General features: G+C 36.7%; 2 protein-coding genes and 1 pseudogene across 6 annotated transcripts; 2 read left to right on the plus strand and 1 right to left on the minus strand.

The window, feature by feature from the left end:
* Window positions 1–51: 51 nt before the first annotated feature.
* On the minus strand, window positions 52–10,551 carry LOC113100318 (telomere repeats-binding bouquet formation protein 1-like). Of its 4 annotated transcripts, none has more exons than XM_026265114.1 (21): window positions 10,408–10,551; window positions 10,226–10,288; window positions 9,873–9,983; window positions 9,665–9,793; window positions 9,418–9,546; window positions 9,206–9,266; window positions 8,435–8,532; window positions 8,013–8,141; window positions 7,774–7,926; window positions 7,572–7,703; window positions 7,011–7,136; window positions 6,576–6,688; window positions 5,142–5,360; window positions 4,678–4,982; window positions 4,266–4,330; window positions 4,022–4,117; window positions 3,621–3,881; window positions 3,195–3,236; window positions 2,097–2,155; window positions 1,620–1,787; window positions 52–909 (listed from the first exon to the last, which is right to left on the minus strand). In XM_026265114.1, the coding sequence occupies exons 2-21, from the start codon at window positions 10,230–10,232 to the stop codon at window positions 880–882; spliced, it is 2,433 nt and encodes an 810-aa protein (XP_026120899.1). In that variant the 5' UTR covers window positions 10,233–10,288; window positions 10,408–10,551; the 3' UTR covers window positions 52–879. The 4 variants fall into 4 exon arrangements, with proteins under 4 accessions (XP_026120899.1, XP_026120898.1, XP_026120901.1 ...); XM_026265113.1 differs by having other exon boundaries at window positions 10,399–10,551; XM_026265116.1 differs by having other exon boundaries at window positions 52–905; window positions 1,603–1,787; window positions 10,399–10,551.
* A 227-nt stretch (window positions 10,552–10,778) lies between these two features.
* On the plus strand, window positions 10,779–13,996 carry LOC113100323 (pyruvate dehydrogenase [acetyl-transferring]-phosphatase 2, mitochondrial-like). 2 transcript variants are annotated; one of them, XM_026265123.1, is made up of 2 exons: window positions 10,779–10,866; window positions 11,377–13,996. In XM_026265123.1, the coding sequence occupies exon 2, from the start codon at window positions 11,427–11,429 to the stop codon at window positions 13,011–13,013; it is 1,587 nt and encodes a 528-aa protein (XP_026120908.1). In that variant the 5' UTR covers window positions 10,779–10,866; window positions 11,377–11,426; the 3' UTR covers window positions 13,014–13,996. The 2 variants fall into 2 exon arrangements, with proteins under 2 accessions (XP_026120908.1, XP_026120909.1); XM_026265124.1 differs by lacking the exon at window positions 10,779–10,866 and adding an exon at window positions 11,099–11,166.
* Window positions 13,997–15,175: 1,179 nt separating this feature from the next.
* On the plus strand, window positions 15,176–25,145 carry LOC113100322 (anillin-like; annotated as a pseudogene).
* The last annotated feature ends 312 nt before the right edge of the window (window positions 25,146–25,457 follow it).

Genomic DNA, 25,457 nt, shown 5'->3' on the forward strand with positions numbered 1-25,457 from the left:
CATTCCTACAGTATCTTCTATGTACTGTAACATATGAACAACACATCAATATGTGATAATAGCTTGATTCAACATTACTGCAGTGCCGCTGGAATTAGAAATAATTTGGAGAACAGACAAAACTCAACACACAGAAGTGTATGAACAATCCCAATACATGGGAGTTTCCTGGGAAGTTTCTGGTAAGATAGCATATACCATCTCTGTTTTCTCAGCGAAGCTTCTGGGGAAAGGGGCAACATTCTTTCCAGAGAAAAGGGGTCTCATGGGGACAGGGTTTTTCTTTTTTCTTTTTTTTGAGGTTAACTTTCTGGATCTTTTCCCAAGAAACTTTGGCTTTATTATAAATAAACAACTTTCAACTGAGTTTCCTGTACTGAACGTGTAGCAGAGTTTTTGATGAAATATTAAGCTGCTTCCATTTGCTGAAATCTCAAGGAAATGCCATGCCTCATTATCCTTGTATAACAGAGCTTTGTGTATTTCAGCCAAAAGAGGAATGAATTTAGATGACATGGCCCTAGGGAATCTACTGTTGCACAACAAGTAAACTTTATACAAATATACATATAGTATGGACTCCCATGCAAATAAAGTGGATTTGACAGAAAATAAATAAATGGGTAACTATGATACCCATATGACTTATTTTTCAAATAAATTGAGCATGGGGGAAATAAACTTTCAAACTAAATCTTATTTTTCCATTTCTCTTTAGTGCAAACAACGTATTTTTTAACACATCACCTATTTAGCAAAAGAGCACAATTATACAATCCAATAACAAAAATATACAACATAACTCTATTTAAATAAAACAACATAAATAGTGATGTCTGAAAATGAGTTCAGCTGGTGATGATTTATTCGTCTCCTGCATCAGACAGATCCTGTGCTTTGGCTTTCTGTCTGTAAAAGAGAGAAAACAGAATCAGGATTCTGAAAGGGCAGTAGTGGGGAAATGAAACAGGAAGTAAAATAGATATCGTGAAGGTAATGACATAGCAATATAATGAACATCTGATGGCCCCTAGATCTCATTGAGCCATATCACGTTTGTCATGTTGCTATTTTGAACTGAGAAAGACAACCAGAACAAAATGAGTTATGTAACAGTGTGACAACACATACCAAAGAGCCCACAGTTTCTGTAGCATTTCCTCTTAGTGAGATCATTCTTTCACCGTGAGTCTAATATCAGTTTAATTCATCATTACTATTCACTTTCAGTCAGAACATGGGCGCATCTCATAAAAAAATATAATAATAATAATATTTCACCCCACACAAATTTACTAGTATTCAAAAGTTTGTGTATTGTTTTTTGTAAGAAGTCTCTTACACTAACCAAGACTGCATTTATTTGATGATAAATACAATAAAAAATTATATTATGAAATAATTTAAAATGACTGGTTTTCTATATGAATTCTATCATTAAATTGTGAAATGTAGCACTCCCCCAGTTTATCACCACTGTAATGTAAATCCTGGATTGAAGCATAGAGTGATTTTGATGTTAAATATTAAGTGAACGTTCTTGGCAGCCTTTGTTAGATTTACACACAAGTTAAGAGTATTTAGAAAACTGCTCTTCATCACCATTGGTCATATCATGCCTGTATGTGTTGGTACTTCTTGGCCAGGTCTACATTGGTGCGTCCCGACTGGAAGGGATACGTCCAGAGGATGGAGTTCCAGGAGTGACCAAACCTCTTCACACCCATGTTGAGGTACTGCAACTCATCAGCTGAAAAGTTCCTCCTCTTTCTGTGTCTGCCTGAAGACTAAACAAGAAAACCTTTTTCAAATTCACACATTTAAATGAGCTACAGTAAAGATGATTTACAGTAATGTATGCATATGGGTGCACAGATATGAACGGTTCATAATAAGTTGATATTTATAGTCAATGTGAATTGTTTCAGAGGAAAAGCAAGTTAATGGATTTTACATTCACATTTTTTTTATTATGCTCAGAAGCCATTGCATGTCTGTCTGCACTATAAAAAAGCACTAAAATAATATAGGGTGTTTTAGTTTCAATTCAAGTGTGAAATCATGGTATAATTCATCTAATACTAAGAGTACCATACATTTTTTGGGAGACAGTCTTCTGAGGTTTTCTTGAGGTGGTTCTTTTTTATGCCTGGGCCTGAGAGAAAAATAAAAGAAAGAATAAGAGAGGCAGGGAGTGGAATTAAATAACCAAATGATTTAGTGAGCAGTCTGTGGAACTGTACTCACAGTACTGAACCCTGTACTAGTATCCTACACATCACATACACACTATTCTTCAGCAAGACATTCTTCTCAGCATGAAGGCCATTCTTATTTTAGTCACACTGTTCGTTCCACCAACTCTTGAGAGGAACAAAACCCTTTGTGTGTGCATGTGTGGATCTTTATCATTTACTTGTTTAATCCAGGCATTTAGAGTATTAAAATAATACATTATTGTATTTTACAGATAATATGAAATAATTAAAACCAAATATAATTGAAAAGAAAATTAAATGAAGAGTTATTCTAGTCAACTGTAGTCACATGCCTTTCAAGAATTCTTGTTCCTTTTTAATCAATTGCAGCACTGAGTTCTAACGTATTTTTGCAAAATGGCTGCTTAACTGTAAATTGCTACTTTTACATCAGCACCAATTAGAATTGCTTATTTGTGCCATGTTATGACTAGTAAAAATGTAAAGTAAAAAACTTAAGGTTGGGTTCCTGATCCAGGTTTGATTATGGATAATGACTGGATGACATTACATGACCCTTTACTTGACAATTATAGCGAGAACGTTTCTAGAAAGTTCAGTGAGTAAGTCTCGAGGTTACAGGAAAGAAGCCACGTCGGAACAACTGAACAGCACTCAGAAACCACAGCTCAGCAATAGAGGGAATGGAATGAGTGAGACTAAGGGGAAAAAAACTGAGAGCAAAGATGGAAAGACATTTCAGCAACATAGACAAAAGTCGAAAGCACAGATGAGTCTTGTATTACATAACAATTTATTCAATAATATAACCTGGCTCTCTGAAGGCATATGCACCATTTATCAAATATATTGGACAGTTCGTTTTATAGTGGCACAGGCATTATGAATGTTACCTATCCCCAAACCTCTAAACTATTAAACGTCTAGGAGCCACAGTTCTCTTTTGTCCTGAAAGAGAAAGAACACTATTCTTACTGTATATTTCACTCGGTCTTCTCAAGGGTGTGAGCCTAATACCTGAAGAAAGAAACATTAACAATTAGAGAGAAGAAAAGAAACACCAAATGCACTAATGTTGCCATTATATCATGTGAAGATATTCAGTTGTTAAAGAAAAAAGAGGCTGCATCCCAATTGGCATACTTCTATGCAATAACCTGGACATAATACATCATACAATTGCATCTCAATTCCACACACCATTTGTCTCATTCTGTTTGAATTTTAATTATCTATCTTAATACAGTTTGGATTAAATAGAATATAAAAGGTTCATCAGATTTTGTATGTAATTATAAATTCCCAACATACATCGTTGCTTTGGATGAAAGCATCTGCTAAGAGCAATTCTTCAACAATCCTGAAGACACTGTGAATGACCATGTGGACACTGTCTCTTACATCTGTCTGATGGTTGGTGACTCAGCCTGTGTTTGTCCCTCTTTCTCATCTCTGTTTCTTCACTAGTGCTTTTTCTGTTTTTGTCATGTGTGTGGATGTGACTGTGTGTCATAGTGTGTCTAGTCCTCTTTAACTGCTGGTTTCTCCTAAATCGATCCTCAGCCTCCTGCAGGACCAGGTGAAAGTCACACTGAAACCTGCAGCTACCCAACACAGCACCAAATGAATGACTGTCCATTTCATTTATATTTTTCACACAACCTGAGGAATGGAAAACAAGAAAAGGAACATGCAAGACAAAAATAACAATGAGAGGACTGAAAAAAAAAAAAAACAGAAAATGGCAGTAAGTATTGCTTATATTATCTAATGTGTTTGTGTGCATTTATACAGGCACACACCTGCACAGCGTAGAGTGCTGGGTTTAGAGGCAGATGACAGCTTCCGAAACCGTTTAATTTCTCTGTCTAACAGCTCGGAGCACAGAGACATTTCATCTGAAATCAGCAGCATAAATTCATGATCTAAAACTTCAAATGAACAGCAAAGAACTTCATTCCTTATATAAATCTGTAGGTGAAGCTAAATCAAAGGTTTTTGCTATGACCTAGCACAAAGTGAACATGATGTTTAAGTAAGATTTACCATCAGAATGACTGTGTGGGCACTGGCTTCTCTTCATGGGATCAGGATGTCTGAAAATATCTGGGCTGAAACCCAAGAAAAATAAAACGGAGAGAAAAATGTCACCCCTTTGAGATGGAAAATTTGCTCTCTTGAAAAGACACTGACATGAATTTTGTATCTGGATTTAATGTGAACATCCTAACACTGAATAAAACAACTAGGAATGAGAAAAGAAAGAATAAATCATACTCATATCACAGTTTTCAAATAAAAAATCTATTTCTTTCATTTTTCTTTCTGGCCACAAATGTATGATATTTTTCTGAAAGACATTGATTTGAATGATTTATTCATCAAATCACATGTATTTAAACAGTATCTTTATCTAGCAAAACTGTAAAAGCAAAACACAATAATTTATGATGCTAACCCCTGTGTATCTCTGCCGCCCTCTGTTGGTGTGCTGCAGTGCTGTAAACGTTTTTGGCCATCTTCATCTGAGTCTTGATATATAATTTTTAATCTCTTTGCCCCTCTTTCAGACTGTAATTTCCTCTCCATGTCTCTCTTTTTCACACATCCCTGTGTGCTTGTCTCTTGGTTGCCAGTTCTCTCAATATTCCTCTCATTCTCTCTCATTAGTTCATTCCCTCTCTTGTTGCCTTTTTCCCAGCTAGGGCCTTCGAAGTGAGTGACTTGGGCAGGACTCAAACACTCTTCAGTGCTGACACACTGCTACTTACAAACACAAAACAAACAATGTTATTTTTACACTAGTTATCTCAATTAACACAAAATACTGTATAGTATGTTGCTGAAACGGCTGTAAACTGATGCAGAATGCTTAATATTTACACATTACTTTCTGTTAATGTGTTTACATGTCATTCTCACCAAGTTCTCTTTACTGTATGGTATTTCATTTGGGATTGGTCGTTCCTGCTCAGTTCCTGCAGGGGTTGTGTGTAACTCCCCACATACTCGATGGTAACCTTTCACCTTTCGCATCACAGAACCTTCCCACCATGCCTCTTTACATTCCACAGATGAGGCTAACTTCTGATTGCTGGGCTGCTGGATTTCGGTGTCTCTTTCCCACAGTTTCACACCAATCTAAAAATCAAAATACAAGATTAGGCTAATAAACATATGGTTTGTGTGTGCGTTCACATATAAAATGTGAGCATGCTTGAGTTAAAAAGTTTTAAAACCCTACTAGGGCTGTGTAACGGCAATAATCTGGCAATACGATACGTGTCACGATACAGGGGTTGCGATACAATATATTGCCATACACTGCGATACTGTAAGTAAGGCGATATATAGGGATATTTCATATTTAGGAATAGGATATATGGATACACTGGCATCTGCATTTGCAATAATCAGTCCCTGTAACATTCAACGCTATTGAACCAATTTTTTGTGCAGTATGAGTAAAGGGTAAATGAGTAGAAAAATTGAGTAAAAAAATTGTAAAAACAATAAAATAAATACAGATGTTTAACATTTCTCAGAACCTTTCTACTTGGATTTCACAGGTTTTTCAGTTTGTATTTATGTTCCGCGTGGAATTACAGAGAACGCAACACATGCACCTCCCCATCTGCACAAAACACCCCCATCAGGAGAGAAAGCTGCAGCCATGCCGTCACATGGGATGCGGCAAACGGTGGCCGCACCGCGGTCCCGGGCAGACATTAGCACAAAAGCCCTAGTAAAGACGGCACACTTCAGCTTTGTACACCGAGGCGGGAACTGGAACAATTGTCTCATCCTCCATTACTGTCAGCGAACTAGTGACGTGCCTTAATGCTAGTATTTCCTGTCACTGTTTAAGTTCAGAGATGAAGACTGCCATGTAGCAGTCTGGATATAAACTCAAAACAACTGCCATGAATCTTGTATGATTTTTTTTGTTTATTTAATTTTTTATAAATATGGATATTACGTTTTTGAGAATCGATACAGTATCGGCAAACAAAATATTGTGATACTCACGTTTATCGATATTTTCTTAAACCCCTAAACCCTACAGTACTGACTTTCACACATTTCTTATCACATTTCGTCTATGGTGTCATAACATGCTATCAGATCTGGTTTCATTTTGTTTGAAAGATCTCAGCACTTATGGACTAAATAAAACAAGAACACTCTAGGAAAAGTTAAAGAATAAAGTATATTAAAAGGGATTGTTCAATCTAATGCTGAGGGGTTTTTTTTACATTTGGAGTGTCCTAGCCCCTTAACAAACTGCACATGGAAGCCCTTGGTGAAATACACAGCAACTGAAATATCATAATTCAAAGACACAAGCAGAAAAACCTTTTTCTCTAGGAGCTGTATTCTCTGGAGGATTTCTCCGGCGGACTGCCAATGACTCTTCATGTCACTCTCCTCTAGACTCATTGTTGACATGCCTGCGCCTAATGATTCAGCTGTGTGGAGAAGGAAAAAAAAACATCAAAACCTCATGTGCCATAGTCTCAAATTAAATGGAAACAGGACATGAAAAGAAGGGCATGGTTACTAAGTGCTGTGATGTGGAGCACCCGAAATGAATAGCATATCATCGCCACTGGCGACAATTTAAATCTTGAAGACAGTTATTAGCATTTTTATTTAAAGAAAAAGGTTTGTCACAACTTATTGCAGAGTAACAATTTTTGTTACCTGCTAATGACTCTTTTGCAATAACGTCTGCATGCTACAACCGACATATAGTGTGAACATGTACAAAAATTAAAACATCTAACTCACTGATTCTCTTGCAGGTGTGCAGGACGAACATGGCTGCCTTTCTAACCTCTTCATCACTAGCCTCAGTGAGCAGAGAAATCATAATAGGCAAACCTCCTGTCGACAACAACTGAGATTGATGCTCTACTGCACAGACAGAGAACAGACAAACTGATTACAATAATATTCAAGCCATGCATTTCCCAAAGGAAACACCAGCAAACGGTGTGAGGTTATTTATAATTGCAGTGTAAAAGCAGCCACATGTGGTTAAACAGATGAAAGAAACTATACTTTTGTGAGAAAGAAGAGCAATCGAAACTAAAAATACAAGTACAAACATGCTCATTTTAATTGACTTTCATTTATTATAATTTTACATCTCTTTAAAAAAATATATATATAAACTATCTACAATATAACATTTGAATGGAGTATGCAGCTGTATTTGGCTAAATTGCAGAAATTCACAGAGAATGATACAAAGAAATATCAGGAATTTGAATCTAGAGCTTACTTTACATGTATGTGGTAGAAAAATTCAAATGTCATTTAACTTCCATCTGTTACCTACAAACTCACCACAGGCATCTGTGAGGTGTCCAATCGTCAACACCACAGCGAGCTGGTCCTGTGGGTCAAGGTTTGGGCTGGACAACAGACACAGCAGTCCTGGGATGACCATCGACTTTGATAAAGAAGGCACCAACTGCTCTGTAACAGAAAGACAAAAGAAATGGAGAATCCAATACAACACAGTACAGTTATCTTGTGTGTGTCTTACCGTTGTTCGAGATGCAAGCAGACAGTGTTTTAGTGATTACTATGGCCACCTTACAAGCAGGAGCACTGTGTGCCGACTGAGACAAAACTCTTGTAAGAGTTTCTGAGAGTGAATCTAGGCCTCCCACTGACACAAAATACTGCTGAGCACAAGCTGAAAAGCACATATTCACATGAGATGAGAAAATGAGTACATACTGTGGCATTACGTTATTTTGTGCTGATGCTGTTTGTGCTCACGATTGTTTGCAACAGTCATGCCAATAAATGAGCATATAGGCTGTGCCAGCTCTGCCCTGGGCAATGCCACTTCCTGCAGCCAGGTCTTCACCAGGGGAAACACATGCATACATGTGTTCTGATTCTCTTCTGTCATAAACAAACACATTGGGAGATACTTCAAGTTTTTATTTGCATGCGTCATGGTACTCGTGAATAGCGGCACCTTAAATGTGGTTGTTCTTTTGTTGTCTATGGAGGGACAGAGAGGTCTGGATTTCATAAAAAATATATCTTAATTTGTGTTCCGAAGATGAATGAAGGATTTACGGATTTGGAACGACATGAGGGTGAGTAATTAATGACAGAATTTTCAGTTTTGGGTGAACTATCCCTTTAATTATGGTAAAGGGGTAGAGAAGGGATGGAGAACATAACCATACCATTCTGAGGATTGTTGACAGAGCCGCAGAGAGCACTAGACACAGTGGCCCACAACTGTAGCTGCTCATAAGATGCGTTAGGATCTGGAAAATTATGCCTGAAAAGTAGCATAAGAAAGAAAATAAACTGAAATATGTTTCTTTTGAGCAGCAGGGAGTGTTTAAGCGAATTTTCAGATGTTTATTAAAATTTCTGTGATTCACGTCAACAAAACACCAGACGGTGTCTGAAATGTTACCCCTCCGCACTAAGTAGGAGCATATTATACTTTGTTTTGGAATGTTTTCATTTGTCCAGGACATTGACTGTGGTATGTTTTACATGAAAATTATATTTACGTTTATATAGTTCACAATCTCATGTTTAATTCAACGTGTTGATTTCATGTTTCTTTGTAAATTGCTCAATTGTTCAAAATCTACTAGCATTTTTTAAGCAGAACTTTTTTAGTTTTTCAGTGAGTGGAACACAAAAGAAAATTAACAGTTTAAATATACTTAAGAAATAAAGTCATACAGAATAAATAAAGGCAGAATTTTCCGTTTTTGGCCTACAAATCTCTTTACGCAAAAAGCCACTGGACTTTGAAGATTTTATAAAAATAAATTTTCAGTATACAAAAACTCCATAAAATAAGCTGTATACTGTTTTAACACTATGTAGATGTCTTCAATACATACCTATAAGTAGTTTAAATCTAAAGGTATTAAAGTAAAAATAATACTATGATAATTATGCATACCTGAACAAACTGAACTTAATGTGTGTACCTGAACAAATTGAGCAAGGTTTCGATACACCTGGAGGTCTTAGCAAGAGTCTGTCCACATCCTAGAAAGCAAAACACACACGCACACAAACACACACACAACACAAACCATTTGTGAATTGCCAACCTGTTCTCTCCACACTCTACAGTACAAAAACACAGTATCATTACAGGAATGGTCTCATTGGAGGTAAGTTTTATGGTGAACTTTACTGTTGTTGGAAACCAATACAGACAGCATGTACACTGCTACTCTTTTTTCCGTCAGAGGCATTTTCTGTTCCAGATGCTGCGCTAAGTCACAAAACGTCTCCTCTCTGCACAGTGACTGCTTAACGCTCTCTGCAAGTAGAATATGTTCATAGTCAAATGTTATATTTCAAATATGAACTGTTTAACAATACAATTATAAAACCACACACAGATCCAAATGTATGTATAATGATAACTGCATACACACCATGTAATTCAGCCAAGGATGCAAGTGTAAATAGAGCAGTCTCTTTAACCTGAGAGAAAGTGCTGGACTTTGACAGGTTATAGATGAAGGTAATTCCCCCAATCTCTCTAAAGAACTCCACATACTGACCTAATAGGAAAATCAAAAGGGTCATTAAAATTAAGTACTTTTAGGTTTGTATGAGGCAGTTGTGAGCGGTACTTCAGACCGTTTTGTTTGCAGATTGAGATGATAGTGAGAAGAGCTTGTTTCTGTGATCCAGGCCATTTCATCTGGTATTTTAGACATTCCAGTAACAGACGCAAATCTGTCTTGGTAGCTGAAAACATGATGACTGTTAAGTCCTTTAGCTTATGAAGCAAAATATGAACTTAGATCTGTACAACAGATGTGTTTTGTGCTATAAAACACAATACAATATTAATATACATTGTATCTTTCCACTTTAACAGAACACAAACTAGAGAAAGTGAAGGATTTTAGTAGAACTATGTCGTGATAGTAATTCAATACATTGCTATTAAAACTAAAATAAAATATATTTTATGATATTATGCTGACCTTCCATTTTTTGTACTCATTAAACCATCCTTTTCACCAACACAGTTAAGGTATCACTATATCCTGCAAAAAAGACGATTGTTTTTAGAATTTAGTAACGTTACATTAACTGTCAGTAAATAATAACGATAAACAAATATTTCTCAAACGTCGCTGAACGCCATAATATTTAACTTGAATACCTTCAGACAGTAGGGTTTGGTTGGCTACAATTTATATACGACCCAATCCTAAAAAAAATTATAAAAGAAACTTTAAATATTGTTGATGATGCCAGAATTATTAATGTTAAAGACCAACGACATTTCAACGGAAAAACTTCACAATCCCGCGCTCAGTAACGTGCCGCTTTTTTTAGTCACGTCAGCAGATTGGAAAGACGACTTAGTTAATGAAATTGAATAATTCGTTATTAAGTGGTTTATATTATTTATTTTTATATGTGTATAATATTATATAACATAAATCAATTAATTACTAATTAATTACTTTTTTTTTCTTTCATATAAAAAAGTCGGAGCTGTGACTATTGAGTACGCACAGGACTGTAGGGGGCGCTGCGAGCTGAACGTTTGCAACCACTCAGCTACGACGGGACTGAAAAGCAGAAGAAGAGAAGATCATTCAGCGAGCAGTAGCAGGTATGTGTCACTTTAACTCGGCTTTTACTCATATTAAAGTTGTCTTTTGTTGCGCAGACATTTGTAGATTTTGTGTTCAATTACTCAAATTTGCAGGAAAACATCACTTAGTTATAAAATTGGCCATTAGATTTGCCACATTTTCACGAAAGCCGGTATTTTAGCTTGTAAGGCTAGGACGTTATACACTAAAATCAAGAAATAAATCGTGTTTATACTGGACGTAACCTATATAGATTTTATTTGACCCTGACACGTATGAAAAAGCCTTGATGTTGGATTATTTACATTGCAAACATGGTTAGATTTATATTAAGAAGATTCTGCATGATCTATGAGTATATATTAACTATGTCATATTAATACTTCTTAATATTTATTGGTTATATCGCTGATTTGAGCATGCAAAACACAACTATTTCTGCAGATTTTAATCTGCACTTACTGTAGTTTTTTTGATCAGTTTAAGACTGCCTGTTAATCTTGTGATTTCTCGTTGTGTTTTCCCAGATGCTGGAGTTGTAGTTGTAGACTGATTTGATCACTGCATCCAGACAGTAATGTCTGGCTATTTGCGTTCAAGACTCCTCCTTTACACTAGTGGAAAACATCTGACCAGTTTCTTTGCACCCAGCCAGCATGTTTTATCTGATAAACGGTGTAGAACCTGCTGCCCACATCCTTCTCAAGCCCGGAGCTTCTCTTCCCGTCGTGGTCGATCGGATGGAAGATCAGGACAGGAAGGAGAAAACACACTGCATGCTCCAAGACGTGAAGTAGACTTCCAGCTGAGCCGGCTGCAGATCAACACAGTTCTGCGTGCTAATGAGCAGGCTGTTCGTATTCCAGAGTTTGATGGCCGTAGTGGTTCCAGTCCAGTGCTGAGGTTTGAAAGTAACCAGCTTTCAGCCAATACTCCACTAGAGGACCGGCGCAGCAGTGCCAGCTGCCTCCAGACTCGTGGCTTGCTTTTTGGCGTGTTTGATGGACACGGTGGACATGCATGCGCTCAAGTGGTCAGCGAGCGTCTGCCTTATTACATTGCTGTATCGATGATGTCAGAGTCCGTCCTGGAGGATCTAGAGGCTGCCATGGAGACCTTACGACCCGTGCCGCCCATTCTACAGTGGTACAAGCACCGTAATGACTACAACTACAGGGAATCAGCAGCCCTCTATGTTGATCATTTACGTGTTTACTGGCAGGAGCTTCTGTCGAGTGAAGAACATGGAAATGGCATGTGTCCCGCAGATGCTCTCATCTATGCATTCCAACGACTGGACACAGATCTTTCTCTTGAGGCACAGGTGCCGCTCGCAAATGACCTGATGCGGAACACAGCCATCCAGGCCGCCTTCGCTGGATGCACGGCTTGTGTGGCTCACATTGGACCAGAAGGTGTGCATGTTGCAAATGCAGGAGACTGTCGGGCAGTTTTGGGCGTCCAGGAGCATGATGGGAGCTGGAGTGCTTTGCCACTCACACAAGACCACAACGCTGCCAATGTAGCCGAGGTGGAGCGTATATGGCAGCAGCATCCGGCTAGTGAACGGCATTCTGTAATCGTAGACGACAGGTTGCTCGGGGTCCTGATGCCGTTACGTGCGTTTGGAGACGTTCGCTTCAAATGGAGTCGTGAGCTGCAGCAGAGTGTTCTGGAGAATGGAGACTCTGATTCAGAAGCACTGAATCTTTATCAATACGCTCCACCTAATTATCTCACTCCACCCTATTTAGAGGCGACTCCAGAAGTCACCTACCACCGGCTTCGACCCCAGGACCGGTTTTTGATTTTGGCTTCTGATGGGCTCTGGGACGAGATGACCAGTGATGAGGCGGTCAGGCTTGTGGCAGAACATCTGACTGGTATTCATCTGCAAGCTCCAGTTTCGGCCAGCCAGCTCAACTTGGGACAAATGCACCAGCTGCTGCTGCAGCGACGGGCCAGAGCAACACCCGCTTTGGATTTGAACGGAGCCACACATTTGATTCGCCATGCACTGGGCACAAATGAGTATGCAGAGATGGACCAGGAGAGACTGGCAACCATGCTGGCTCTGCCTAGCGATTTAGCACGCATGTACCGAGATGACATCACTGTCACCGTGATTTATTTTAACCCTAATTTTAGCAAAACCACAAACTAATAAGTTCCTTACTGTCTTTTATATTGTTGCGTATACTTAATGTCTACAGGTGACGTTAATTTGAGTTTGCAACAGATGCTTGCATTTTGTTAAGGAAAATGTGAATGCAGACAATGGTTTGAGTTCAGTGACTCTAAATGACACTTTATGGGTTACAAATGTGAAGGTAAAGTCTTAATCTGTTTATTTAGTTCTTTCAACAGATAGAACTAACATGCAAATAAAAAATGTGTCTATATCATAGAGGCCAGTTATTTTTCATCCTCTTGCAAATGTTTTAATTATCTGCTTTTCCTTATACCTCACGTCTTTTATGTCTCTGATGAGTATAGATCTGTTCTAGACTGTTTTGTTGAAATAGTTCATGTCTATGCGTCTTTAATCATAGTTATATTGGGTTTGTCTAGATCTGTTCAAAGAAGTTGTCATTTAATGTGTATTTTTTACAACACTAGGATTAGGATGATAAAAATTCTTCTAAGTTATTCTATAGATGTTCCATAAGACATTAATTTTCCTTGCATATTAAGCACACTTACTACTTCCTACTGTATGTTGTTTTTTCTCTGCTTGTGCTTTGAAAACATTTTCACTTTGCACCTTGTTGTGACTGCAGGTTGTGTCAAAGTGCTACAATGAGTCACAACTAAATTCTTGTCAATGCTTAAACTGATAATATTTGCAGTGCACAGTATGAAGGTCATAGGGGCCAATTTTATGGAAGGTTGTATTATACATTACATTTTACATTAACATTACATTTTAAAAAAATGTATTTAGCGAAATTGATATGTGGATTTATGAAGTAAACCTGGTGCACTATGTTTCCTTACAGTAAACAATGTTTTGCTTTATTGTCTATAATGTGAGTGAGAGACTTCAAAAACTCCTCTTTTGAAAATTTGTGAATAAGATCATATATTTTCACTGCAGAAATCTAATATAATCTGCCTCTTTGGTTATTAAAAGAGATTTAATCCAGATTATCTTGTTGATCTGTTTATTTCAGAATGGGACAACGAAAGAAGCAACACAGACATTTAAAGTCACATTTTAGTCACTGAACACGGAAATGTTGTTATGACTTCTTATTAAAAACAAGGTTGTTAAATAAAATTATGCAAAAACACCTCAAAATGTTTTTTGTAAGTAAAATTACATTTCTGATCCAAATTCAGTAGTAATCACATTTGTAGCCAGATGTGTAGAAAAATATTTGTTCTTTGCTTTCTAATGAGAATTATGATTTTTCTTAAGTTGATCGCTTAAACGTATCTGTTATACAACATCTAATGAGATAACAAGTAAAAGGGAATTTAACATACTTATGGACACTGCTGTTTTAAAGTTTGTGATCAGTAAGATTTTTTTAATGTGTTTTAAATAAGTCTCTTCTGTTCATCATGACTGCATTTATTTGACCCAAAGTACAGAAAAAAATATTATTTAAAATAATGTTTTTCTATTTTAATATTCTGTGATGCAAAGTTGAATTTTAATTACCATTGTGTCAATTACCTCAGTGTCACATGATCCTTCAGAAATCATTCTAATAGTCTTTATTATCATGTTTTATCGATTTATAACATCCTTGCTGAATAAAATCATTTAATTTATTTCTTTAAAAAAACAAAAACAGCAGCAAAACTGTTTCCAGTATCGATAACAAATCAGTATATTAGAATGATTTCTGAATTATCAAGTGACACTGAAGACTGTAGTAATGGTAATAAAAATTCAGCTTTGCATCACAGAATAAAATATATTTTAAAGTATATTAAAATAGAAAACTATTATTTAGACACTGAAGACTGGAGTAATGGCTGATGAAAATTAAGATTTGATCACAGGAATAAATTATATTTTAAATATATATATATATATATATATATATATATATATATATAAAGCATTATTTTAACTTGCAATAGAATTTAGCAATATAATTTTTTCCCCTATATTTTTGATCAAATAAATGTAACCATGATGAGAAGATCCTTCTTTAAAAATATTGCAAGTTTTAAACGGCAGTTTAAGTATTGTTGTTCAAATGTATTTAAATCCTCGGTCCACAGGAGCGCTCTATGGATAGACCATAGATAGTAAAGAAGGGATAGACCTTTCTTTTACTGTCTATGGGATAGACCTTAGACCTCTGTTGAAGTTCTGCGCATGCGCGGAGCGCCCGCGGAAATTCAAACGCTCGAGCTCAGCTGACAGACGCGGACGTTTGAAAACTCCACCAACTCTGCCACGGTTATTTTACTGAGGTAAGAAATATATATTTTATCCATAAAGCTGAGAAAATAGCGTTTTATATTCAAACTACTCTCTACGACTTCGACCATTTTGTATTTCGTATTTTGTTTTTGTTTAACAGTGATTGGTATCTTTAGTTAGCTTTAGCAGCTCTTTGGCCTCAATGTTTCGTTATATGAAAAATACATATTTGTAATCCTTAGATTAACAAGTCATCTCGTATCAACAACAACGACGTTCGTAGTTTATTGCTGTTGATATGAATATTTTAAATGAATCCATGTTCTACAGGACTGTATAAACAACGAACGTTAGTAACACTTCTGTAACTTATATGATGAATTGCAATTTAAAATCAGTAACCTATACGTCACATACAACTGATGTATGACTGTTTTAAAGTCTATATTAAACTTTATTTCGTTAATCTTGAAGATTTTTTTTTTTTTTTTTTTTTTGCTGACAGGTCATAAGATGGAAAATCCGAAGAGACCTAGAGATCCATTGGAGGAAAACACTTCAGCCTCTAGTGGTAAGATCTCGTCTGTCACCTCCTTCACTCATTAAACACACTAACCAGTGAATTAGTGTCAGTGTTTTGAACTTTAATAGTTTGTCAGTTGTTGCAAATTCTAAGATATGTCAGCTATGTTCTTTTGTAACTGAGTTTTAATATTATATGTGATGTTGTCAGATTAACAATTAGGCCGTATAATGATATCAGTGTGAGTTTTAAGTTCTAAAATGTTTTGCAGAACTTGAAAATGTGTTGAAGAAAAGGCGGCTGGCAGCAGGGGGAGAGGAGAACCTGGACCCCAAGAAATCGCCTTCCAGGACACGCTTGCGATTGGCAGAGCTCGAGGTGAAATCAGACACTCCTGCCATAACCTCTATCCGCTCCAGAGTCCAGCAACTCAGCCAGAGACGAGATGGTAAGAATTCAGATTTCCTGTTGTAAATCACTCTGCCACTTCAGGTATATTTAAACTATTTATTTAAAAAATGTTTTTGCGGTTTTCCAGTACATTTCAAAATCATTGTGAAGTGAAACTGGCACACAATGTTACTTGATAGTAAATATTGCTTTGCTTTTTACATTTGTGTTATTTGCCAATAATGTTACTGGTTATTTTGTTCTAATGTTAGTGACTGACTAAAGACCCTTTTTTGGCAATCTGGAAATGGAACACTACTCCGTGCATAATGTAGCATTTTTATGATGCCCATTTTAATCAGCCTTTCTGGTTATTAAAAGATGTTTAATCCAAATTATTTTGTTCATACTTCAGAACGTCACAATTTTATATATATATATATATATATATATATATATATATATATATATATATATATATATATATATATATCATATAACTAAAGGCTATTAAATACATCTGTTAATAACATACATATTTCTAACATTTCAGTTTTTTTTGTTGTTTTTTTTAATTTTGTATTGTTTTTCTTATTTTTATGTATTTTGCATGGAGGTTGCATGGAATATTTGTACTTCTAAAATGTAATTTGACCCATTGCGTGGCTATTCAAGAGAACTGCAAAAATAAGTTTGAGAAAAAAAAAACTACTAAATGCATTTTTCCTAATATGTAAATTTAAATGTAAAATATTTTTTTAAATGGCCATGTTTTTTTTTTATTAACCATCGTTCATTCTCTTTCATGTTGCACTTTATAATTTTGTTGTCTCTATTATGAGAATTGTGCCATTGATATGTTTATGTAGTGTAATTATATTTCCATAATTTAGTAATGAATTGTCATTTTCCTGTGTTGTCAGGTGGGACTGGGTTAGTCCAGCGCTGTCTGTCAGACCCGGGGTCCGAGGGTTGCACCGACAGCATGTCCTCGCAGATCTGTCATATCGGTGAGTATTTTCTTCCACCTAGGCTGCTGCAGCTTCTTTTACTGCATACTTTATTAAGTCTTTAACTGCGGCGAGCTGAATGTGCATTTTTATGAAAGGTGAGGGAGAGTTTAGCTCTCGCCTGGAGTGCTTCAAAGCTCCGACTCCACTGAACAGCCCCGGTCGCTCCACACCCTGCACACGCAATCTCTCCAGCTTTGTGCATGGCATCCAACAGCAGTTGAACGCTGCAGTGACACCCAGCAGTAAAGAAGCCTCCCGTATCCGCCAGGTAGATCTGTCCCACCCATCTCACCTTTTTTCTGACTGTTGCTGTAACAAATCTCTAAGAGTCCAACTCTCTTCAAATACAGGCACGTGAGGATGAACTACGTAAGTTGAAGGTTCAGCCAGTGGCAGAAAACATATGGTTGAAAAGGAGTCTGTCTGACTCTTCCCTCACTGAGGTGAGCCAGTCAGGTTAAGATGTTTGTCAGTTTACTGTGGATTCTTGTCTGGATTTTGAGCATTTACAAGTTTAGATCAAAAGTAAATAATCCCCGTTTTCCCAGAGGCCATCTCCATCCACATCCTCTCCCTGGGTTTACAGGAAAAATCAAAAACCCCAGTGGCCTCCGTTTCAGCCTGGGAGTGTGAGCATGTATTTGTGACAATTTGTTGAAATTAATTAATTAATTAATTTATTTATTTATTCTCATTTGTCTGTTTCGTCATACTTCTTCACCCTGAGGTTTGAGGTTCACCCATAATTTGCTTATGGTCACTAGTGTAAATTGCAAAGTTTGCACAAACTTACTTGGGGAGAACAGTTTTTTTTTTTTTTTGTATATATAGTGCAAAACTTAATTTCAGCTTTTATCTGTTCTTCAGGAAGAGTTAAAGGGATCTGAATTCAGCTCCTGTGAGGTTGACAGTAAGGTATTTGATGAAAGTCTGAACACCACGCCACTATGCTCTGTGGACATCCGTTTCCCCAATGAAGAACTTTATACGTCTATAGGTAAATGTGCTTGCTAAAATCTCTTGGATCTTACTTCGCTACTGTATTTACCACATTTTTTTCTGTAACAGAACCTGAGGCTTTGAACACTTCCACTCTAATTGACAAGATGTTTGAAGACGTCCTGCAGCATGCAGATACGGAAGGTGAAGGTGAAGATGGAAATGAGGAAGAGGGGGTGGAGAAGGATATAAGTTATTCATCAGAGACTGTAAAGGAAGACAAAACTGAATCCGACACAGCTGAAAAGGAAGACAAACAGGAACCAGTCACATTAAATAAGTATCCTCTTGAACAGAGTGAGATGTGTGAAGAGAGTGAAGAAACTCCTGATTCCATGGATGAAGAGAAGGAGCTCCAGTCTGTTGATGATGGTGAAGGAAAAATGGAAGAAAAGCAGGAGAGTACCCCTATGGGTGATGAGGACTTTCTAACCCTGCCACCCAGCTGTATCCTCTCTCCTCTCAGCAAATCTGTGGAGGCTGTTGTCACACCACTGGTATTGTTCTGATTTTTATGAGATTTTAGTTGCTGTTATGGTGACACCCAGTAAATGAAAGAAATTGCTTTAGGACTTTAAGAGTGTGTTTCGTGTATATTGTTAAATATTATGTCACCAATGAAATTCAAGTGCTTGTCAAAAATGTTTTTTATCAAAATGGCTTTTAGTATAATTATGCCACTTTCATATGAAGTTATGCCAGGCAGTGTTTTACATCTGAGTTTTCCCTTGTGTAAATGGAAAGTTCACAGGTACAGATACATGTACCTTTCAGTTACAGTGTATGAGTGTAATAAATTGCATAGATATAAAAGTATTATTTTGTTAAAAAGACCATAAATGTCTGTTTCTGAATGTTTTCATTTTCAGATTGAAATCACTGTGTCTGAGCCATCAGTACAGCCGCCCTCACCTGAAGAAATGACAGCTGGTCCTGCTGACTGCGATCAACCTTTATACAGGTGCACTCACTTAAATAATAACAATAATAATTTGTCAAGAGACTTGTGATTCTGTATCGCTGTTTGTCCAACTTGGTATTTAATACCTGAAGTGCATGGTTTTTTCTATTATATATATATATATATATATATATATATATATACATATATATACATATATATGACAAATCGGCCATTTATTTAATCAAAAATACAGTAAAAACGGTAACATTGTGAAATATTTTTGCAATTCAAGTTAATTTTCTTTTTTTGAATAAATTAAAAAAGAAAATTTATTCCTGTGATGGAAAAGATGTATTTTCAGCATCATTACTCCAGTCTTCAGTGTCACATGATCCTTTAGAAAGTATTCTTATATGCTGATTTGGTGCTCAAGAAATATTTCTTATCAATATTGAAAATATTTTTTGGGAAACTCTGATAATTTGTCTTTCAGCATTTAATGACCCGAAAGCTCAAAATAACAGCATTTTTTTTTTTAAATAAATCTATATATATTTATGCATATCCGTATTATGTCACTCAGCTGTCTATATATTGGTTAACCACTTAGATTTACCCTTTTACCCAATTGTTTTTCATACAATTGACAGCATTGATGCCTACCGCTCACAGAGGAAAATCCATCCCCCTCTACTCCGAGCTTGACCCCTGGAGTTCAGAAACCGGTTCGAGAGAAGACTTGCTTAAAAAAGCCCATAAACATCAAGGAGAGAATTAAGGTTTGCAGATTTTTACCGAGAGACTTACTGGACTATTTTAGGAGACTTAATGCTTGCAAGATCTAATGCAAGTGATTTTATTTGGGTCATTAAGGCTTTAAATGAGGAGGCAGCCAAGTTGCAGACAATCATCACACAGACACTGCAGGCTCTGAGCTGCTGTAGTGACGAGGAACATGGGAAAGGTTCCCAGCAGGAGGCAGAGGCTGAGAAACTCCTGCTGGTCTCCAGTAAGTGAAACATCAGCGAGCAAAGTGCATTTCTCTATTTGATCCTCCCTGCTTTGATTTGGCTTTCCAACATCTGTTTAATGTAGGTGAAAAACGAGCAGCCTTACTGACAGAGGTCAGCAGGCTGAGAGAGGGTAACGCTGGTGAAACAGACTCCCAAAATGCACCTCTGCAGCCCTGCAGAGGCACAATCAGCATCAGCAGCATCCAGCTGCCCTTAAAAGTGGATTTTGTGTGCTCTGCTCGCACAGGTAAGCATTACTACATATTTATAAATGGGAGATGATGAATTTTCAATGCACAAGGTCAGTGTTCTCACACAATTCGTTTGTTATCTCTCTAAAGGTCGCCCAACACAATACTTCTTAGTTTTGATCCGTTATGGCCCATGTAATATTGTGGCAACACCTTTGGCTACAGCTGCTGATGCGCAAAATGGAGACACCATCACCTTCCCAACTTCTATTACATTGTGAGTTCACACGCTACATACAGGGCTTCTTTGAACTGATGTCAGAGTTTGAAACTGTGCAATGCTTTTAAAATAAGGTTTTTAAATACAAACAGCAGGGATTTACACTAGTTTTAATGATTTGCTTCCACAGACAAGACATTCGCTCCAATTTTGAGATTGACATTGAGGTCTACAGTTTGGTAGGTAGAGTTTGGGTGCAACCAAATAAGTTTAAAAAAAATATATAAAATATTTTTTCCTCAAGCTTTAGCTTATATTTTTAGGTCATAATTTGGGTCTTATTGTGTATTCTCTGTTTTATAGTCCAGTACTCAGAGTACTTCCTGCAGCATGAATACTCAGCAGATCCGCAGCTCAACAAAGTCAAGGGTTTGTACACTTTCACACATTATGTTTAGAAAGCAGAGTGTTTTATTACTTTTAGCAATGCACAGTTGCAGCAAAATGTTTGTGTTTCTAGGTGACACCCAAAAAGATTCTCCACAGCATCACAGTATGTATCTTCTCTGTTTGTTTCCTTACCGTCATTAGGCTTCATTTATGAAACATGAGCTAAACAAATGTGTATTTTCTGTTATAATATTCATAAAATCTAACTTTTTCTGAATTGTCCCATAAGACACGAGAATACCGTTACAAACAATTCAGAAAATCATAAATGAGTATGTTTGCATTGTAAACATTGTATGTTTACATTTGTTGAACGATAGACCGCTTTAGCTCATCCAAATGTCTATTTTTGTTTTTCTAGAAATCTAACCAGAGTGTAATGTGTAAGTATTCATCAGTTACTCACTTTATCATTTGTTGATTTGGTAATATCAGTTATGAATATTTCTTTACCATCCATTATAGCTGCTACTCTGCCTGGTCTGAGTGCCCAACGCTCTAGTAACTTCACATTAGTAGGCTCTCACAAGATTACCCTGAATTCATTGGGACAGAGCAAGTTTCCTCTGGACAAGGTATTGATTCAGTAAACCTGTGTTCACATTAGAGAGAACAAGGAGATGTGTGTTGAAAAATGTTTGTGTTGTTTTCCTCACCTTTACGAGCACTTATTGTATCACTCAATGATTTATTTATTTTTAAAGACAGTAAATTTTGTGTACACACTTTCACTCTTAATTTTCACTAGGGGTGCTCCGATCACGATCGGCAGATCGTTATGCGCATCTCGTCAGTTAACAACGGCTCTGTGTAGTAACAGCTGCTCTATGTGGAATCACACACCTGATGGAATTAACCGCTGATTAGAGAACCGGCTTTACTGACGAGATGCGCATTAACGATCGGCCGATCGTGATCGGAGCACCCCTAATTTTCACAGTGGTTAACCAGGAGATCTGTGGTTGTTCTGTGTTGTGTTTGCACTGTGGTGGGAGTTGTGGAAATGTAACTGGGTCTCTGTCCATCTCTCCCGTTTCTCTCCACTCAGATGAAATTTGCAGGCAAAATCAGGCGACTCCTTGGAGATGAGTTTCAGGAAAAGGTGTCACTCTTTCCATCTTATTCTCTGATTATGGTTTAGTGGGCTTTGCACATTTCCTGTGTCGCTGTGTGTGACAAGGTACAATACTGGCCATTTTGTTGATCCATTTGCTATTAATGAATGCTCTGGCCTGTGCATTCATCACTTGTTTTGAGACAAATCAAACCAATATCCCCACAATTACCCTCTTTTGATCTCTTAACATCCTGCATTTTATTATGGAGATATTATGGAATTTTACAGTTGTCTTTCAGACCTAAAAAATTTATTTTTTCTTTTTAATATTTTTCATTTATAATTGAAAGCATTTTAATAATTTTTCATTTCAGTACAGCCTTTGCCTTTATTTAGTAAAGGTGCATTAAATTGATCAGAAGTGATTGTTAAGACATTTATAATATTGCAAAAGATTGTCAAATAAATGCTGTTTGATCTTTTGAAACTATTCATCAAAGGTTTAATGTTCTTTGAATGTTATAGTTTTAAACAATTAACTTAAAGTAAACCATTCAGAAATTGACATGCACATATGTTGTTGTTTTTTTTGTCATGACTAACCCATTTGTTATGTTGTGTAGGTTCCCTTCCTCTCTCCTCTAGAGGGCCACATCTATTTGCGGTTGCACAGCGAGGGCCACTCCAAAGTCCAGCATCAGGGCTTTTTAGTGAGTTGGTGTATATGTTTTCCAGAACTTGACCGATGTTTTGTTTAGCTTGTTTTATCATATGGAAAAGGCACTTAGCATATCTGTAGTCCCTTGATTAGTTTGTATAAAGCTAAGGAAATGTTTGAAAATGGCTTAGGACAGAAGAATATTTTATGTGCTGATATAGAGCTACTATTTAAGGTTGTTAACAGGTTCTCTCTGATTACATTAGTACTTCATTTTGTGATTTTAAAATATTTATTTCATTTGTGATAGTTTGTTTTTAACATATTCTTTTGTAATTGTTTGTGCTTTGTGACGTGTCTACAAGAAATGTGGTGTTTTTGTGAAATTTATGCTGCAATTTTGTTTTTTTCATAGACAATGTTTGAGGATGTGAGTGGCTTTGGAGCTTGGCAGAGGTTCTATTTCCTTCTGGAAGGAGGACAACTTCTCTACTGGAACTACCCAAATGAGATGGGGAGCAAGGTGGGATTGTGCAATTGTGTGTGTAAAAAATGTGTACCCTTCTCCTCATTATTTTTTTAATCCATCTCTTTCTTTTCCAGCCAGCAGATGGCAGTCTCTCTCTCTTTAGCTTCTGCAGTGTCAGGCCTGTGGAGCGAGAGTGCTGTGCACGGCCACACACCTTTGAATTAGTAGAGACAGATGCACTCCAGCAAGAACACAACCAAACCTTGAAGAAGTAATGCATTCATGAATTTACTAAAGAAATAGTTAAGCCAAAAAGTTAACTTATGTCGTCACCCTAATGTTGTCATTTTTCATGGAACACAAGGGAGACATGCAAAGTGACCATGTTTGCAGATATGAAAAAAAAGACAAACATGTAAAACTAGAAGATCCTCCATCTAAAAAAGGTGGTTTAAACCTTACATGAAATGAAAATTCTGACTGTTTTTTTAAATGCATGTTATAGATCTTATTTTGAACAATTCATCCATGCATTTTTTCGAAGTAATCAGTTTCACTCAAATTTACATCACATTATGGAAGAAAAGATCTGCTACTTCTTTACATTAAATGACTGACATTTAGTATCTGTTTACAATAGAGTATTGGTTTAAATTTTTATGTAAATGATTTTTTGTTGTGCAGGTGCTGGTTTTCAGCAGATACACGAGAAGAGAGGTCTGACTGGATGGAGAAACTGAATCAGACCTTACTGGATTCTCTAACCTGGAACAAGAAGCCTGTCTCCAACGATAACAGGGCCAGCACATCCTCTAACACTGGAAACTCTCGTGAGAGCATCCTGTAACACAACACAAATGTGAACCCTCACCATGTAACGCTAAGAAAGGAGATCTCGGAGAAGATCATACGTGACACTAAAAAAAAGGACTGTTTTATATAATAATGCATTACAATCTACATATTCTACTACTTTATTGGATGCTTGCATAATAGTGGCATTTTTAAGATTTTTGATCTGTCATTGCATCCTATAGATTGTGCTATATTTTAGAATGGTTTACCACATTATAAGGATAGATGGTTTTGCCATTCCAATTAATTTTCAGGTAAGCCATGTAGTCAGAGCAGATTGGTTTGAATGCATGGGGTAAGTAAGTTTCCTAAGTGCCTATTTATCTCCTGCCTTATTCTGACAGTTGGCCAACTGAATCAACTGAATAAACTGATCAACTGAAATGCTTTACATTTTAATGCAATAATCTGTAATGGGTTATGCTTATGTATGAGGGTGTCCTAAATTACATGATATGAAGTTTACTGCATTAGTAGGGAATCGATGTTTGTCGGCTTTCGACTAAAGCTTTTTTATTTTCATTTACTCTGGGAACAATTTATATGACTGTCAAACTGCAGTCTTCATCTAGAAGGGAGAATTGTTTTTATTTGAATGTACATTAATATATGAAATGCATGCAGAATCGTATAGCTTTGATTTTTCTGGGAGGACAGTTTCATAATGTAGCTCTTTATGATTTGATTTTGAAAAATACTGATGAATTTTTACTTCAGAAATTATTTTGGGAATACCTGGCCATGCGTTATACCTAGTGAGGTTAGAAGACAAGTCTTGCCAACATAAACTAAACGGAGTATACTGTACTCTGATGGTCGTTTGGGGTTCTTGGGTTATATTTTGGAATGTGCAAGTATAAGAATAGCACTACAGAGCTGTCAGTCTGAAAATACTGTGATAATTCATGCAGGGGGAGCAAGTAATGTTTAACCTTATGAATTCTTTGAGATTTATTTGAAGCTTCAGTAGGTTATATCTGTTTGTCTTGTAAAAGAATGTACTGTACACTAGAGACTGTGAAATTGATGGGAAGTGTTTTTGTGCCATGTTTTTCCCAAGTATGTGTTTTTGCCAAGGGTCTCATATGCTATTTCTGTGTTAAACTATAAAAAACCATGAAATATCCTGGTAAAGATACTGTAAAATAAATATGGCTGTTAAAACCGTAAGTGTTTGTTTTTCTTTGAAACTTGACAGCAGTATTAGTTTCTTCTTGTGTTGAACACAACCAAAAGGGATATTTTGAAGAATGTTTGTAACCAAGCAGCTTGTTTTAAGTCTGGTGTGTGTACAGAGAAGCTGCCACACACTAATCTACTAGAATTTAGAAATGAAATTAGTTCATGGTCTCTCTCTCAGCGCATTGGTTTGTATGTGCCATAGATTCATGTCCATCCTCCAGTATATGTTAGCAGCCAAATACATGCTCTTTCTGATTTGGAGAGGTAGGAATCCTACAGCACCTCTACAGACAGGACTAC

The sequence above is a fragment of the Carassius auratus genome, unplaced genomic scaffold (genome assembly GCF_003368295.1).
Source record: "Carassius auratus strain Wakin unplaced genomic scaffold, ASM336829v1 scaf_tig00217246, whole genome shotgun sequence".
Lineage (NCBI taxonomy): Eukaryota > Metazoa > Chordata > Actinopteri > Cypriniformes > Cyprinidae > Carassius > Carassius auratus.